Below are 16463 nucleotides of genomic sequence, written 5' to 3'. Positions count from 1 at the left end.
AAAATATTTTGGTTTGATATTTTAAAATCCTAAATTCCAAAAAAAATTATCGATTGAAAACATTAATCGTGTTTTAAATGATAAAATAATATTAAGTTATTTTGTTTGAAAAAGCACACAAAATATTTAAAATTACAATTCCGAACTAAAAAAAATGGAATTGAGAATTATAAAATTACAATAAATTGTATTTAATTGGAATTCTAATTATTAATTAGCATGTAGTCAGTGCATTTTCACGAGTAATGATATAAAAAACAAAAAAAAAATTACGTTAATAATATGACTTTATAATATAATTCAATATTTTTTTATCTAATTATTAAAAATATGACAAAACTTATTTTTATCCACTCGTTTTATTTAAAATTATTTTGTTATTTTTTTAAGCCTATCCAAAATCATATAAATTGAAACATTCATTAGGTGGAAATAAAATTAGTTTCGATAAAACATATCTTCAAACATTGAATTTTGGATCAAATTACCAATCAATTTTTTATCATCAATGCTTGTATTACTCAAACCGACATTCCCTCTATGGACAAACCCTTAGGTTTTCTCAAGTCAACATTTTCGTTTCCACTTTATCTACCAATGTTCGCGCACTCAATACTAATTACATTTTTAGAGGGATTCAAACCCTAGTCTTTAGTCTGAAATGTTAACACTTTATCCGCTAGATCACTTATGATTGTTGAAATAATTTTATAATTTTGTGTATGTATATATATTTTGTAAGTTAAATTTTGAATAATTATATAAATTATTTACTGAGGTCTAATATTATTTATTATTATATACTTATTTAAAAATATTAAAAAAATTAATTAACTAATTCATTCAAGTTTTTAAAACTATAATGATTTTGATTATTTAATAACCAAATTTGAGGGAGCATTCTTAAACATTCGATTATACATTTAGGCATAAATCCTTAGGTATTTTATCACCAATGTTTGTGTTACCTAAGCCGACATTCCCTCCATAGACGAACCCTTAGGTTTTCTCACCAATGTTTGCGTTACTCAAGCATCAAGTCAATATTCTCACTTCCGCTTCATCTACCAACGTCCGCGTACTCACATATAATAATTACTTCTTTTAGAGAGATTCGAAACATTATCTTTAGTATTAGTATAAAATGTTAACACTTTAATCGGTAGACCACTTATAGTTGTTGAAATAATTTTATAATTTTATATATATATATATATATATATTATATTATGTAAGTTATTTTTTGAATAATTATATAAATTATCTAGTGGTCTAATATTACTTATTATTATATACTTATTTGAAAAAATAAAAATATTACAAAAATCAAATAACTAATTCATTTAAGTCTTTATATTTATAATGATTTTGATTATTTAATATCCAAATTTGAGGGTGCATTCTTAAACAATCTCGGACATGATCCTAAGCCTTAAATCACCTTCCGTGGACGAATTCTTGGGTTTTCTTTCTAATGTTTTCTTTACTCTAAGTCGACATGCCCTCCATGGACGAACCCTTAGAGGTTTATCACAAATGTTTACATTACTCTAGCCAACATTCCCTCCATAGACGAACCCTCAAATTTTTTTCACCAATGTTTGTGTTATTTAATCAAACATTCTCACTTCCGTTTCAACCATCAATGTTCGCACACTCACATATAATGATTACTTCTTTTGGAGAGATTTGAACCCTAGTCTTCAATATAAAGGGTTAATACTTTAACCGCTAGACCATTATGATGTTGAATAATTTTATAATTTTGTGTATGTATATATATTTTGTAAGTTATATTTTGAATAATTATGTAATTTTTTCATAAATATAAAAAATAAAAAAATAATTATATCTCTTATATTAATATTAAGAGGAGTGATAAGAGAGGGAATTTGAGAGAGGGTGGGAATGAAGGAGAGAATGATGTGTCACTAGTTGTAAAAAAGATAAAAGGTGAGGAGAGAAAAAAAAGAGAGAAATTTTATTATTTTTTTGGCTAATCAAATTGCGCCACATCATTCTCTCCAATCATTTCTCATATTAAATACAAATCATGATATAACATTATATATAATAAAAATTACTAAATTTATTATCCTAATTTTTCTTAATATATTATATAAATATATTAATAAAAATAATTTTTATTTTTTTTACTTTTTTATATATATATATATTATTCTAATTAAAAATATTTTTCACCTAATTTATTTTTCAATATATAATAATTATATAAAATTTATTTATATCATTTTTTTTATATTTTTATATATAATATATATATATATATATATATATTAAGAGAAAAAAATAATTAAGAAAGAGATAATAAAAGAGAAAAAAAATTAATGACGTGAATTATTGTGGTAGTTTGTTGATTTTAAGCATAATTTCATTTATATAAAACTTAAGAATTAGACCATTTAATTCCAAATCAAATGTCAATTTACTAACCCAAACAGACCCTTACATAATTAGATTAAAACTCCAATAAATTACTTAGTACTCTTCACTGTTCAAAATTTAAATATAAAGTTATGTTTCATTTATAAGCTAATAATACTATATATATATATTCTTATATGAATTGATTATTATAAGTAAAAAAATTATTCATTCAATACAATAACAAAGTTTCAATTTTTACACTTTCTACAATCTAACCTAAAACGAGGTCAGATTCTACTTAAGAAACATATAAGGCTCCTTCTTCTTGTTGTCCTCATTTGTTGTCCCTGCCCACATTACTCCGTAGAATCCAATCACTATAAAAATGGCCCCAATGACACTGCAAAAAGGCATAACATGTTAAATTAGCAAGCACCCGGGAAACACTTTAGTTTTTGAATCTGGATTTGACAAAGAAATCACCAACTAATTTCAGAATATGGGTTTGACTAAAAAATTGTTTTCAGAAGCGATCTCATTTGAATCATGAAAAAAATCTAACAAAAACATATAATTTCATTTTTGAGACCAACATTTCATTGCTACAACTCCTTCAATAATGAAGGTTCTTTCAGTGAAATAGAACCTACACTTACCAACTGAACTAACATGGGTGAGTAAATCTATCAGACAGTCTCGAAATTTATGTATGTTTTCTGTTAAAGATCTGCAATACACACATACAACGGGAGAAAGTAAGTTGTATTTTACTGTAATTACCTTCCCAAGTAAAGTGACTCTCCAAGAAAAACATAGCTGAATATGGCAGCAATGGCAATGCTGACAGGTTTGAACGACGCCACAAAAATAGGTCCCTTCTTGTAAATACACCATGTCATTATGCAATATGTCACAACACCACCAAAGACAGCCTAAAACAATATATATATATCAATAAAAACACATTTTGCTTCTGGATCTGAATCAGGATCAAGACAAGATATCTGACAGAAAAAGTGTTTCCAAATGGGAAAAAAAAGAGAGTTTGTTTTATGTTCTTACAGAGTAAATGACTGAGATGTACTCAATCTCTCCCGACAGCTTCCAAGCACTGGGATTATTTCTCTCTGCGATTAATGAAACTATGGAACATTGGATTGCCCCAAATAAACAGTAGAATGCCACAATAGTCATCCCAGATGGGTATCCTTTCAGAATTGCTGCCTTCAAATTTAAATATATATTTTTCAATAGAGCAACTATAGATGAAAAAGGAATTAACTTTTCTTTTTGTTTGTTGTTCGTTCTCATGAAACTTCAAGTAAAGGCAACACACAAACATTTTAAGATTCTCAAGGGTTGAGATTGCATATAAAAGTGGACAACAGTTTGAACAAATATTGAGGTTTTCTAGTTACATTGGTATAAGTCTAGATCAAGATCTTCTCAAATTCTCAAGTTCTTAGATCAAGAACTTGCAGTAACAATGAGTTGGGTAAAATATGGATCAATGAAAATCCAGATTGCAACCTTCTAGATTCTATGCATGAATCTCAACCCTTGAAATTTTATCCATAAGTTTGGTTTTACAATGCGGGTTTAAACCTAATAAACTAATATAATCTAGCTCATTAAACAGATGTACCTGAGAAGCATTCCAAACCGAAAGACAGAAGCTGGCAGTTGCGAGAAAAAGCCCACCAAGTACCCAATTGGTTTCGGTTGCTAAAACATTTGAATCAGATATGTGTGAAGATACTGATAAGATAGCAGGACCCTCATAAAAGGTCACTACAAGAGCTCCAGAAATTGAAACCAAAGTGCCTAATATCTTTATCTGACTTCTTAAGCTTCTTAAATCAATCTTTTCCAGCCTACAAATGAACGAGAATGAATGTAATTGCATTTTTTTGAAATAAGATATTTAAAATGTTCTAACAAGGAAAAACCTAAAAGTAACAGCAAGCAAAAAGGTAAACACTGGAACCAGATTGCTCATGGCTGATCCAAGAGTAGGGGAGCTGTAATTGATGCCAGTGAAGACACAGTTCTGCATTATAGTTATTCTGTATCAAAAAGGAAGAAACCCAATTAATTATTCCATTAATTAGGGTTTATTAAGATATCTGTTTACCCAATCAGACTGAGCAGGAAGAACTTGCAGAGGAGAGAAAGTGTCAACGGAGGTCCGGTTTTCCTGCATTTAAAACCATTTGAACTGAAATTGAACAAGATTCTAGTAAAATATACTGTTGGAAGAATGAAATTGTACCTGTTGAAGATGAATGCAGGCGGAAGTAGTAGGGCAGCGGCAAGGGCGTTGGAGTATACAACAAAGATGAAGTGACTCAATCCGTTAGACATGGCTGCTTTGCTGATAGTGGTCAGGCCGACGTCGAAGCATTCCACCAGGATCATGGCTATGTATGGCATCAAAGCGGCCAAACATGATTTCAATTCCATCTTCGTCGGTCTAATCAAGGTCAGAGAAATCACATATGTTTATATAGGGAAAGCGATAAGGGAGAGAATTGACTTGGGGAGTGATGTTTCCCTCGTTTGAGATACAGATTCACATGTTTTTGATGGGGAAAATGATTTGTTTTACGATGATCAAGGGCCCCTACACATGAAGTATTGAAGAAGGATCTACTGTATGTAGTGAGAATCAGAGTGAAGAAGAACAAATTGAAATATTTTAAACAAACTTGCATGAATCTCGATGCGAGTACTGATAAAATAAAAAAATGGTAAAAAAAAAATATTATCGTAAAAATATTTATGGGCGGGTCAACCAATAATCCGACTCAAGTATCTATTTACTTTCACATATATATTTAAATTAATCACAGCTTTCGACCCGGCAATCCGAACACTTTAAAAATTAAGCATTATTATATATATATATATATAAATCTTTAAAAATTAAGCATCATTATATATATATAGACATTGACGAATCTATGTAGGGGCCCACCCCGAAAAAAAAAATTTTTTTACAGTAGAAATATGATATTACCCTTAATTTCTTAAAAAAATTAATATAATTCGATATTTTTTTATCTAATTATTAAAAAAAATGATAAAATTTTACTTTTATATACTTGTTTTTTTTCAAAAAATTTCCTTTATTATTTTAAGCCCACCCCAGTTCAAAATCTTGGTTCCGTCCCTGTATATATGTATATAGATAAGAGTTGTCAATTTAATAAAAAGAAAGAAATAATAATAACAATAATAAAAATATAACAATATTAGAAATAAATCAAACAAATAAGTAAAAATTAATGTGCGCAAATATTTTCGAAAAGGATAATGAGATTTTCGACAAATTTATCAGTTTCTAAATCGAATCTCATATAATACGAAAGATGTTGAAAAAAGATCTTCAAGGAGGAGGTGATTGAAAATGTTAAAAGATATATGATTCTATGTAACTAAGGCCTTGATCACTATGAATTTTTAAAAAAATCATACAAAATCAAATATCATTTCACCATTTTTTTATCCATCACATCACTCAAATCATTAACCAAAATACTAAAATACCCTCTATTTTAAATTATTATTTTTTATTTTATTTATATATATCAATACCCTTTAAGGCCTTGTTCGGATTGGGGTTATTTAAAAAATCTAGATGGAGAAAAAAAATAATGATTGGTGATGATTTTGAGGAAGTGATGATTATTTTTAGTAAAAAGACTTAAAGGGTATTGATATATATAAATAAAATAATAAATAATAATTTAAAATAGAGGGTATTTTGGTATTTTGGTTAATGAAACGAGTGATGTGATTGTTGAGAAGTGATTGATTAGAAAATTGATTTGGGTTGAGTTTTAAAAAAAAAACAAAGAGAACAAGCCTTAAGTCTTTTTATCAAAAATAATCATTACCTTCTTAAAATTATCACCGATCATTATTTTTCTTTATCTATGCTTTTAAAATAATCTCAAAACCGAAAAAACTCTAAATTTCTCCGCCATGAGATAATAAGAGATAATAAGGATGAGATAATAAGGATATAAGACCGACAGTCCACATTCCCACGGCATCATAAGATAATAAAGATATAAGACCCATATGTCTAGTCACTTCAATTTATGTATCCTATCACTCAATAATTGTTCCTAAACATATAATTGACAAGGGCTTATTTTGATATTTGGTTATTTAAAATAAAATTTAGTTTTTATCTCAAATATTCAAATATTATATTAACTATTTAATTAATATTTTTATTCATTTAAATACTAAAATTATTCTCTAATTTTATCTTTTCTTTCTAAATCATCATTTTCTCACTTAAATCATATCTTTTGGATAATTTAGTCTTTAAATTTTAAAAACTAATATTTTTCTACTTTTTATCGAATTTTTTTTTTTATGAGAAACCGAGGTAAAACCCAAAAAAACCTCTTTTCTCGTTGAAGCCATAATAATGTTTGTATGAATGAATAATGAGTTTCTAAACAAATTGATTATAAAACTCAAGATTGGAAAGTCAGAATCATAACAAAAAAATAAAGATGGTTACCAATGACCTACAATCTCAAAGGATCGGTTCTATTTGTTTTCAGTGAACTATTAATATTCAAACAAAATATTTCTCAAATTTGAATGAGTTAGATTTTTTAAATTATATTTTAATTCCTAGAACAATTTAGTAATATACTCTTATTTTCAATAGAAGTTTAGGTTTTTTAAAGGACGATAATTTATAATTTAAAACCGTTCCGTGAAAACCGAACCGAATTGCTCCGTTTGGGACGGAATTTTCCCGAAACCGATCGGGGATGGGACGGGGTCGCGGGGATGATATTTGCGTTCCTCGTCTCGACCCGCCCCGATTTTGTCCCGAACACCGTAAACATAATTAAATATATTAAATTACTAATATATTTATTTATTCACTGTATTTTATAAAAGTAATTCTTTATAACAATATAAAATTTTAATATATTACAATATATATTATATTAAAAAAATCGTTTATATAATTTTATTATATAATTTTTATTTATTTTAAAAAATAAATTATTAATGGTGCCCCATGAGATTTCCCGAAATCGAAAAAATTCGAACGGAGCGGATATGGTATTAAAAAAATTCCCGAAATTAAAACGGGATGAAGTAGTAAATGTATTTTCCGTTCCGAACCGCCCAATTGTCATCCCTAATTGTAAAGAGTATTAATCTTTTTTTTTATTTTAATTTAGAAATTTAGTACATCGAATATGATCTAGAATGATTTCTAATTTTTTTAAAAAAACATACTGGTTTGAGAATCTTTCAATTATGCTCTACCATTAGAGCTTGCTCTTATTCAATCCCCAGATTCCAATACCAGAATGCAACACGAGAAGATTATGTGGCTAAACAAGTATTCTATACTACTACCGACCTTAATGTTTTTAAATGATATTTTGTCAGAAAGAAAAAGAGCTTTAGTTGACATTGAAATGTTTAATGCAATGTTTAATCACGTGCAAAATTTGACCATTTTAAAAACATTTTTAGGCTGTCAAGTCAAGACACCATCCTAAGGTCAGTAGTTGTGTAGAAAGGTTGTTTTGACTAAGTCATTGGTGCAGTTTAAACCTGTAAATATATTCTTAATACACATTACAGAAAAATATATATATTTAGTTGAAGTAAAATCTGCCACTCATGAAACATGGAATATTACAGCCTCCATTATGGTTAGTTTATTCTTGTTCTAAAGATTATTTAACTTAATTTTTTTCCTGAGTTTTCATTATAGATCAGGTTAACCTAGTAATATTTTTCTTTCAAATTAGGGAGGGTAACAGAGCTGGTCGGGGTGGAGATTGCATTTACGATCCCGTTCCGTTCTACTTTGATAATTTTTTTACTACTATCTATGCCTAGTTCGTTTTCAGATATTTTTTTATTGGCACCGTTTATATTATATTTTAAAAAAATAAAACAATTATTCTATGATAAATTATATAAAATGATAATTTTATATAGTATAATAACATTTTTTCTCAATTTATTCAATTATAAAAAAATAAACTTAAAACACTTATAAAATAAATTTATTGGTGATGTTATATTTAATCAGCTACTGATCAAACCGAGGATGATTCGTTTCAAACAGAAATATTTGAATCGAAAACCGCGATGCGAATTATAATTGATCGATTTTATTTCAAATATAACATATTTATGTTATAATTAATTGCTAAGATGCATTAATTCTCAAATTAATTATATGTCTGAGTTTTTGTTTGGATTTTGACAACCCAGTCAAATGTTTATCCATGCTTTAATTCGGGACAATGTTATTTGTTATTGAATTTCAATTCCAAAATATATATTACTCGTTACAAATCATTAAGGGGATTGTTCAAATGTTACATTTTGATAGATGGAATAGGATCACGATCCTAATAATTTTGGTAGACTAGCTAGTGGGTTAATTTGGCCCTAATAACATAACATCTATGTTTTTTTTAATTAAAATTACTATGCATGTAATTTTTTTTTCTTTGTTTGATAAAAAATGTTTAAAAATTATAGTAATTTTGTTTAATTAATTGATTTAAAATTAATTTATATATGTCGAATATATCAATGCTTAATGCAGGATGTTCAAATACTTATTAAATCAAAGATTGAATTGGTTGAATATAATTGTAGACACCAATATTTTGCACAATAATTTTAAAAGGTTAGTTTCGTAAGTTGGAGAAAAATAAAAAAATAAAGAAGATGTCTTGCATATTTGAAAAGTTGTTTAGAGCTTGTTTGTCCTTTCTTTGATTCATTACAAAAATCGGTTTTAGATTTGATATTTATTGTTGCTAGTTAGATGTTGTGGAATTAATTTTGGTTTAGAACTTTTACTCCCGACTAATGTGATATGGCATTGCACTAAGTGCACATTTATGAAATAAATACTAAGGGGATGCTTGTTACGTGGTTTTTGTACTCAGGAATGGGAAAAGGAATAAAATGAAGTGTTTGGTTGATGAGTTTCATTCCAGAACATTGATTTGATTCCCGGATACTCAGGAATCATCCATTCCTCTCTAAATTGGGAGGAATGAATCTCATTCCCTTATAATGTATTTTCTCTTCCATGATGTCCACTCTCCCACTTTCTCTCTCATAATTATAATTATAATATTATATATATTTTTTCTTTTATAATTATATTAGACGTTCTTTTATAATTAAAATAATAATTTATTTTAATTAATTTATTGACATAAATTATTTCAATTATTTATATAATATTGAGAAATTATTTTAAATAATATAAAATTAATAAAATAAAATAATTATTTTAAAATAATTATAATAACTAATAATAATAAAAATATTTTTATATAATCAATTTATATATTATATATTAATAATAAAATTATAATAAATTAATTAAAATATAAAAACTTAAAAATAAAATAACAATTTTATATAAAATAAATATTGAAAAAATATTAGAAAAGTTAGATATAAAATATTTTAATAAATTTTTTTATTAAAAATATTATGCAATGTTATAGTATATATTATTAAATAAAATATTATATTTTATTTAATTAATTATTAATATATAATATTTTAAAAAATTTATCTTTATTAATAGATAATTTTTATTTATAAATAAAAAAAATTGAATCATTCAATTATTTTTTTATATGTATTTAAAATATATATATATAATTAATATATTAAAATATTAGATGTTTATATTTTATTAAATTAGAACACACTTCAATATTTTATATATTTTAAACAATTATAATATAAAAATAATAATATTTTGTATTTTTAATTAAATAAAATATAATAAAAAAATAAAAATATTAATTTAATTCAATTACAAAATAATATTAATAATTTCTCTCTAATAAATCTAAACATTATCAATGAAATAGAAATATCGGAATGAAAATATTCAAACACTATCAATGGTATTGAGAATGATTAATACTTATAACCAAACGCTACACTTCTATCAGTCATACCCATTCCCATTCCACTCATTTATCAATCTCATTATATTCTGATTCCCTTATTTGAACCAAGCGCCCCCTAAGCCCTTCCATACATATTAGAATAACTCACATGAATTCGAACCAAAGATCTCACTTCCTCTCCCTTTAAGGGGAATGGCTGCAATCACAAGCAAGTCATTGAATGAGGAATCAATCCCTTAAAATAATTTTCTGTTCAATTTCTCAAAACTAATTCCCAAACTAACTTATTTTTTTTGGTTGAAATTCAGTTTTTTAAGTTTTTTTTATTTATATTTAAATCAATATTTTTATAAATTTAATTATTTTTATTTTGATATATATTTTAAATTTTAATTATTTAAATTTTAATATATATATATATATATATATATATTTCAATTATTATTTATATAATATAATATAACAAATTTTTACTCTATCATTCTCATAAATAATTAATAAATACTAATAAACTTAAATTTCTTAATTATAAGAATATAATAATTTAATAATTCATAAAAATGATTACAATTATCATTTTTTAAATTATTGATGATTTTGTTTATGACATCGTTGACTACGTCTCGTATGACATTCTTGATCACACCTCTCACAAATTATATTTTTTTCGTGAATTATTTATATTTTTGAATACGTTGTCTTAGATCTCGTTGACTACATCTCGTATGATCTTCTTGATCACACCTCTCACAAATTATGGTTTCGTGAGTTATTCATTTAAATTTGAATATGTTAGTTTAGACATTGTTGGTTTTTTCTTTTTTCTCAATTTTTTTTTGAATATCTTTAAAATTGTTAATACTAAATTTTATGCTAGGTTTTTTCATTGATGAACATTTGTGCCTTGTGTTTTTATTATTGTTTCTAAAATGCTTAATCTTGTTATGTTTCGACTTTGTTTGGTGAAACTTTTAACGATCGTATTTTTGTAATGTTTTTGTCATTAATTATATGTTTTTGTAATGTTTTTATCATTAATTATATTTAAACTATTCTCATTTTATATAATATTGGATGAAACTTAAAAAAAAAATATAAAAAATAATAATTGAAATATATATATATATATATTAAAATAAAATAATTAAATTTATAAAATTAATAATTTAAATATTTTAATAAAAATAATAATTTATATATATATATATATATTCTTAATAATGAGTTTAAAGGTAAATAAATAAAATTTTAAAAATAAAAATAAATTTAAATAGTAGAATAGATTAATTTAGAAATGAATAAACAAAAATAAACTATTACTCCAATCATCCCAACCAATCCAGCCAAGCATCCTCAGACCAAGGATGGACTACGAACTACAGTTACCAGTTACCGGTTAACCGGTGGGTTTGAAAAAAATTTATAATATTTTAAATAAAATAAAAAGAAAGTTATAGATTTAATGAGTGGATAAATTCGAGTTTAACCATTTTTTTATATATTTATAAAAGAAAATAATGAATAAAAATTAAAGTAAAAAATTAAGGAGCTGTGTCTCTTTTCTACTATAAAAAAATATTTTTTTTTAAGTTTAAACCATTTTCAATCCTAACCACTCTAAAAAAGAATCATTCTTATATATAATGTAATATTTAAAAATATATGTTATGAAACAACAATAAATTTAGTAAAGCAAAATTTTAATTCAATTTTTACGTAATTAAATAAAATAAAATATTTCTAATTCAATTTGTAACCGATAAAATAAATAAATAAAATGTCTAACCAAATAAGGGATTACTCCGACTACGTACCAACATTTGAAATATAATTATAGCTAAGACATTTGTTATTAAATTATAAATGAATAAAATAATTAACAAAAAAAAATAATTAATTTTTATTGAAAGACTTTCTTATTATGTCAGATAAATAAATAAATTTGAAAAATAAAAATATCTATAAATTATAAAAACTAGTAAAAATCATATAAACAAATTCTAAAACAAAACATTTATATATCTAACTTCTCTTCTTTCTCACCCTCAAACAATGGTTAAAAATTTCAAAGCATACTTAACACTTATTAAAAATTAATATATATATATATATATATATATATATATATATATATATATATATATATATATATATATATATATGAAAATTAATATATATATGGATGAGCTAGGAGTTGGCTTAAGCCAACTCAGCTCTATAGTCCGTCCTTCCTACTTAAAGGTCAATTTGATTTTCATTTTCTTGTCATATTTTTCTGTTTTTTATTTAATTTAAATGATTTAATTAATTCTAAAAAAAACACCTAATAAAATATTTTCAATAAAATCAAAATAAATATATTTATCTAGATCGTTCTTTTAATTTCTCAATTTTTTTATTATACCTATTTAAACTAATTCCAAAAAATATATATAAAATATAGATACAATAAAATCATTTCTAATAAATATATATATAAATAAAATAAGGGTTTTTGTTTGGATTTTACATTTTTTTATTAAATTAACTTTATTTATTTATTATTATTATTATTATTATTAATTTTTTTTTTATAGATGTTCAAGATATTCGTTGTTTGTCTCTATGTACTTAACAATTTTATTTTAGATTTAAAGTTATGACATTGACGAATACTTTATAAAGAGAATAATATAAAACTAGACACATGTTTAGGCTTAGATTATATTTAGACACGTACCTATAATTAACTAAATAAATAAGGTCTATAATATTTTTTTTTATAAATAATCAAATGTTTAAAGTAGAGACTATAATGTGATAAATACGTGAGATATAGTGCGAGAGCCTTTTCTAGATGTAATCAAATATCGAATCAAGAACATAATCTCTAAAACATGTTTTAACACGTAAAATGTTTTTCTTTCCTAATTTATCGATAAGTAAATTAGGTGACGACTCTAAAAAAGTCAAAATTCGTCTAAATTGATGTTTTTTAAATGTACTCTAGTCAAGTCTATCATTTTGGTTTCTCGTCTCACTCGAAACTCGAGAGCAGAGACAGACCTGAGATTCGGTGGTGGAGGGCTTAAATTTTTTTTAAAGTGGACTAAAGTAAAAAACAATTTTTTTTTTGAATAAAATGGATAAATAAAGGTAAGTTTTACCATTTTTTTAATAATTAAATAAATAAAATAGTAAATTTTTTTTAATAATTAAGGGATAATTTCACATATTAACCGTAAAAAAAAATCTAGTTGGGTTTCAGCCCACTTGAGCCCCTACATAAATTCGTCCCTGCTCGAGAGGAATGTGAGTTATGAGACGAGACTATCGACTAATAAAAATCCCTTCGTTGTTAGCCGTGGGTAGTTTGATGTACTGGTTTTGGGTGTTTGGGTGCTGGAAGGATCGATTTTTCGGCGTGTCAAATATAAGGTTTTAAAATATATAATATAATAAGATTTAAATTTATTATAGAAATACGTAACTAATTAGGGTGGGTCAGTATAGGTAATTTTTTTTACATATACTGTATATTGTACCCAAAAATTTCAAAATAAGAAAAAAATCATATCAATATCGTATCGATATTTCGGTATATCAAAATATCGGTATAATACAAATAATATATCGATCATACCTTATATTGACGGTATACCGAGATTTTGATACCGTTCATAAAAAGGAAAACATACTTATTTTAAAAAAAAAACAATTCACCATGATTACTAGATAAATGTTAGAACTTTAAATTAAAAATTTATATCCTAATATAAAATATTGATTTGAAGAATTTACATTTTTAAAGAATAATTTGGCGACATGTTAGAATTTGTTGGGTCCATCATGAATTTTTTTTTTTTTTTAGTGAAATCAGAATAGTTACCTATCTCGTAAAATAAAATGTATACTATATATATTTTAATTTTATTTTTAAAATTTAAATTTATGTTAATTCACATCAAATTTGTTTGTAATTAAGTTTAAAAGATAAAATATATAAAATAAGAATTGAGCCTTGGAGAAGAAAATATTAGTAATATTGGTTGATTCATTGACCACGTTTGTTTTACGAGGGTGAAAAGTTGTGTGAATCTAATTATTGATAAAGAGAAATTAAAGTTTAATTATTTATAAATATTTTTTTTTTGTTGTATATCGATATATCAAAAATTTTAAAATTTCTAAATATTTCGATATATCAAAAATTTAAAAATCTCTAAATATCTCATATGTTTACCTGATATCATATTTTATTATTTTGTTGGTATACTGAAAAATTAATATTTTTGATATTTTGTAATATAATATTTTTGATATATCAAAAATATATATAATTTTCGGCTCAAGAACTAATATCCAAATTTTCATATTTTGTGAACACTAATACTTATAGTTTATTTAATTTTAATTTTTTGGAATTTTAAAAATATATAAAATTTGATAAAAAAAAATATGTTTTTTAAATTATTTTTTATATTTAAAATATGAATTAAATAAATATATTTTAATTAATGAAATAAGTTATATGATTATTATAAAAAAATAATAATAAAAAGAAATCACAAAGAGTTGAACCGGGCGGTTCATAATAGATTTAACCTGGGTGAACTGGACCCGTGGGAAGCGGGAGAGTTGTATGGACCACGGCCCAAGAGGCTAAAACTGTGGACCGGGAGTAGATCTGGTTTGGCCCTTGTATAAATCCCGACGTAGAGAGAGAGAGAGAGATTCACCATTGGCGCCGATCAAAACCTTGAAGGTGCTCTCCTCTTTCTCTCTGTAATCGTAATCTTAATCTAGATCGTCTGCTATTCTCATTTGTCTTCGTATCTATGTTTATTATATGCATACACGGTTCTTTCTTCGATGTTTAGGGTTTTGATTTATTGACTCTCTTTCTCCGTTGTTTTCCGTGTGTATAGCCGCACTGTGATTTGTGATACTGAGAATGACGACCGAATCCAAGGTTGCAGCAGCTGAAGAAGCCAAGATGGACCTGTTCGAAGACGATGATGAATTTGAGGAATTTCAGATTGATGAACAAGGTTATTTACAACTTTACTGTCTTTCCTTTTATGAAGTTGTTTCCAATTGAATTGGTTATAGATATGATCAATGAATCGTTTTTGTGAAGTGACCAAATGAAAACGAGATATTTATGTAGCTCATTCAATTAGATGACGACACTCTTATACCAAATAAATTGGGGGATTTCACTAGCTGTATTTTCATAACAATCATCATCTGCAAGTTTGATTCTGAATGAATGGTTTCTTTCTTTAACTATGGCAGAGTGGGATGTGAAGGAGGCTGCAGATGTAAGTCAGCAATGGGAAGATGATTGGGACGATGATGATGTAAATGATGATTTCTCTCTGCAGTTAAGGAGGGAACTGGAGAAATCAAATGCAGAGAAGAAGTGAGTCATTGTGCTGCAACAATACTTTCAAGTAATTCCTTTTTCTTTCTTTCTTTCTTTCTTGTTATGTGTGTGTGTGGAGCTTTTAGACATAAGCAGCCTTAAATACACTGAATAGTTAAACTTTTGAATGTTCATGTGATTGCAAGCTTTGTTATTTCCTGACTATTTCAACAGTTCCTTCACAAGACCTCCTCTCTTCCAGCTAGCTCCTATTTCTGCTGCTGGTGGTTTACTGTTTTGCATGCATTCTATTTTTAGCTCGAATTAATCTGATAATGGGAGGTTGCCCAGTTCTTTGTTGACCTTTTGACATTGGTAGGTTCTTCTCCCATTTTGACCTATGTTTTATACTTTTGAGACAATAAACACAACAGTCCATTATGTCGGGGAGTTGTATTTACCTAACTGCTGGTTGACTAAGGAGAAGTTACCCCAAAAATCTAGGAAAACTTTACAATTTGAGTTCAATTCGAGCCAGTAAGGATTCTAACTGGAACATACCTATCTCCATTTAGGCTCTTTAAGAACCATTGATAATAACAATCAGTCATGGATAAGAGAGACAATGTCAAAACAGGTAGTGTCTATGTAATATGTTCGAAACTCTTCACCTTTCAATCAAACCAACTTTCTGGTTAGCTCCCACTGACCCTAGCCTACATGACCTCCTTAAACTACATTAACTTGTCTTGCAACAATTGATCCGTTTCATT

The 16463-nt window shown here is 25.9% G+C and overlaps 2 protein-coding genes across 3 annotated transcripts; one reads left to right on the top strand and one right to left on the bottom strand.

The window, feature by feature from the left end:
* Positions 1-2592: 2592 nt before the first annotated feature.
* LOC124920982 (WAT1-related protein At3g28050-like) lies at positions 2593-5045 on the bottom strand. The gene is made up of 7 exons (XM_047461574.1): positions 4661-5045; positions 4523-4585; positions 4338-4454; positions 4034-4262; positions 3451-3612; positions 3169-3320; positions 2593-2788 (listed from the first exon to the last, which is right to left on the bottom strand). The coding sequence occupies exons 1-7, from the start codon at positions 4849-4851 to the stop codon at positions 2683-2685; spliced, it is 1020 nt and encodes a 339-aa protein (XP_047317530.1). The 5' UTR covers positions 4852-5045; the 3' UTR covers positions 2593-2682.
* A 9906-nt stretch (positions 5046-14951) lies between these two features.
* Positions 14952-15915, top strand: LOC124921752 (protein DELETION OF SUV3 SUPPRESSOR 1(I)-like). Of its 2 annotated transcripts, none has more exons than XM_047462449.1 (3): positions 14952-15087; positions 15251-15373; positions 15621-15915. In XM_047462449.1, exons 2-3 carry the CDS (start codon positions 15277-15279, stop codon positions 15749-15751), a joined length of 228 nt encoding a protein of 75 aa, XP_047318405.1. In that variant the 5' UTR covers positions 14952-15087; positions 15251-15276; the 3' UTR covers positions 15752-15915. The 2 variants fall into 2 exon arrangements, with proteins under 2 accessions (XP_047318405.1, XP_047318406.1); XM_047462450.1 differs by having other exon boundaries at positions 15086-15107.
* The last annotated feature ends 548 nt before the right edge of the window (positions 15916-16463 follow it).

Source organism: Impatiens glandulifera, chromosome 1 (genome assembly GCF_907164915.1).
Source record: "Impatiens glandulifera chromosome 1, dImpGla2.1, whole genome shotgun sequence".
In the NCBI taxonomy this organism is placed as follows: domain Eukaryota; kingdom Viridiplantae; phylum Streptophyta; class Magnoliopsida; order Ericales; family Balsaminaceae; genus Impatiens; species Impatiens glandulifera.
This window is presented reverse-complemented; position numbering and strand designations above follow the sequence as displayed.

What these genes read in the sequence shown, in the direction of transcription:
- LOC124920982 (XM_047461574.1), bottom strand. Translation starts at nt 4,851, where the DNA reads ATGGAATTGAAATCATGTTTGGCCGCTTTGATGCCATACATAGCCATG. An exon ending in CCTGCATTCATCTTCAACAG is followed by an intron (nt 4,586 to 4,660) that starts GTACAATTTCAT and finishes TTTTAAATGCAG; the next exon opens with GAAAACCGGACCTCCGTTGA. An exon ending in ACATCTCAGTCATTTACTCT is followed by an intron (nt 3,321 to 3,450) that starts GTAAGAACATAA and finishes ATATTGTTTTAG; the next exon opens with GCTGTCTTTGGTGGTGTTGT.
- LOC124921752 (XM_047462449.1), top strand. Translation starts at nt 15,277, where the DNA reads ATGACGACCGAATCCAAGGTTGCAGCAGCTGAAGAAGCCAAGATGGAC. An exon ending in ATTTCAGATTGATGAACAAG is followed by an intron (nt 15,374 to 15,620) that starts GTTATTTACAAC and finishes TAACTATGGCAG; the next exon opens with AGTGGGATGTGAAGGAGGCT.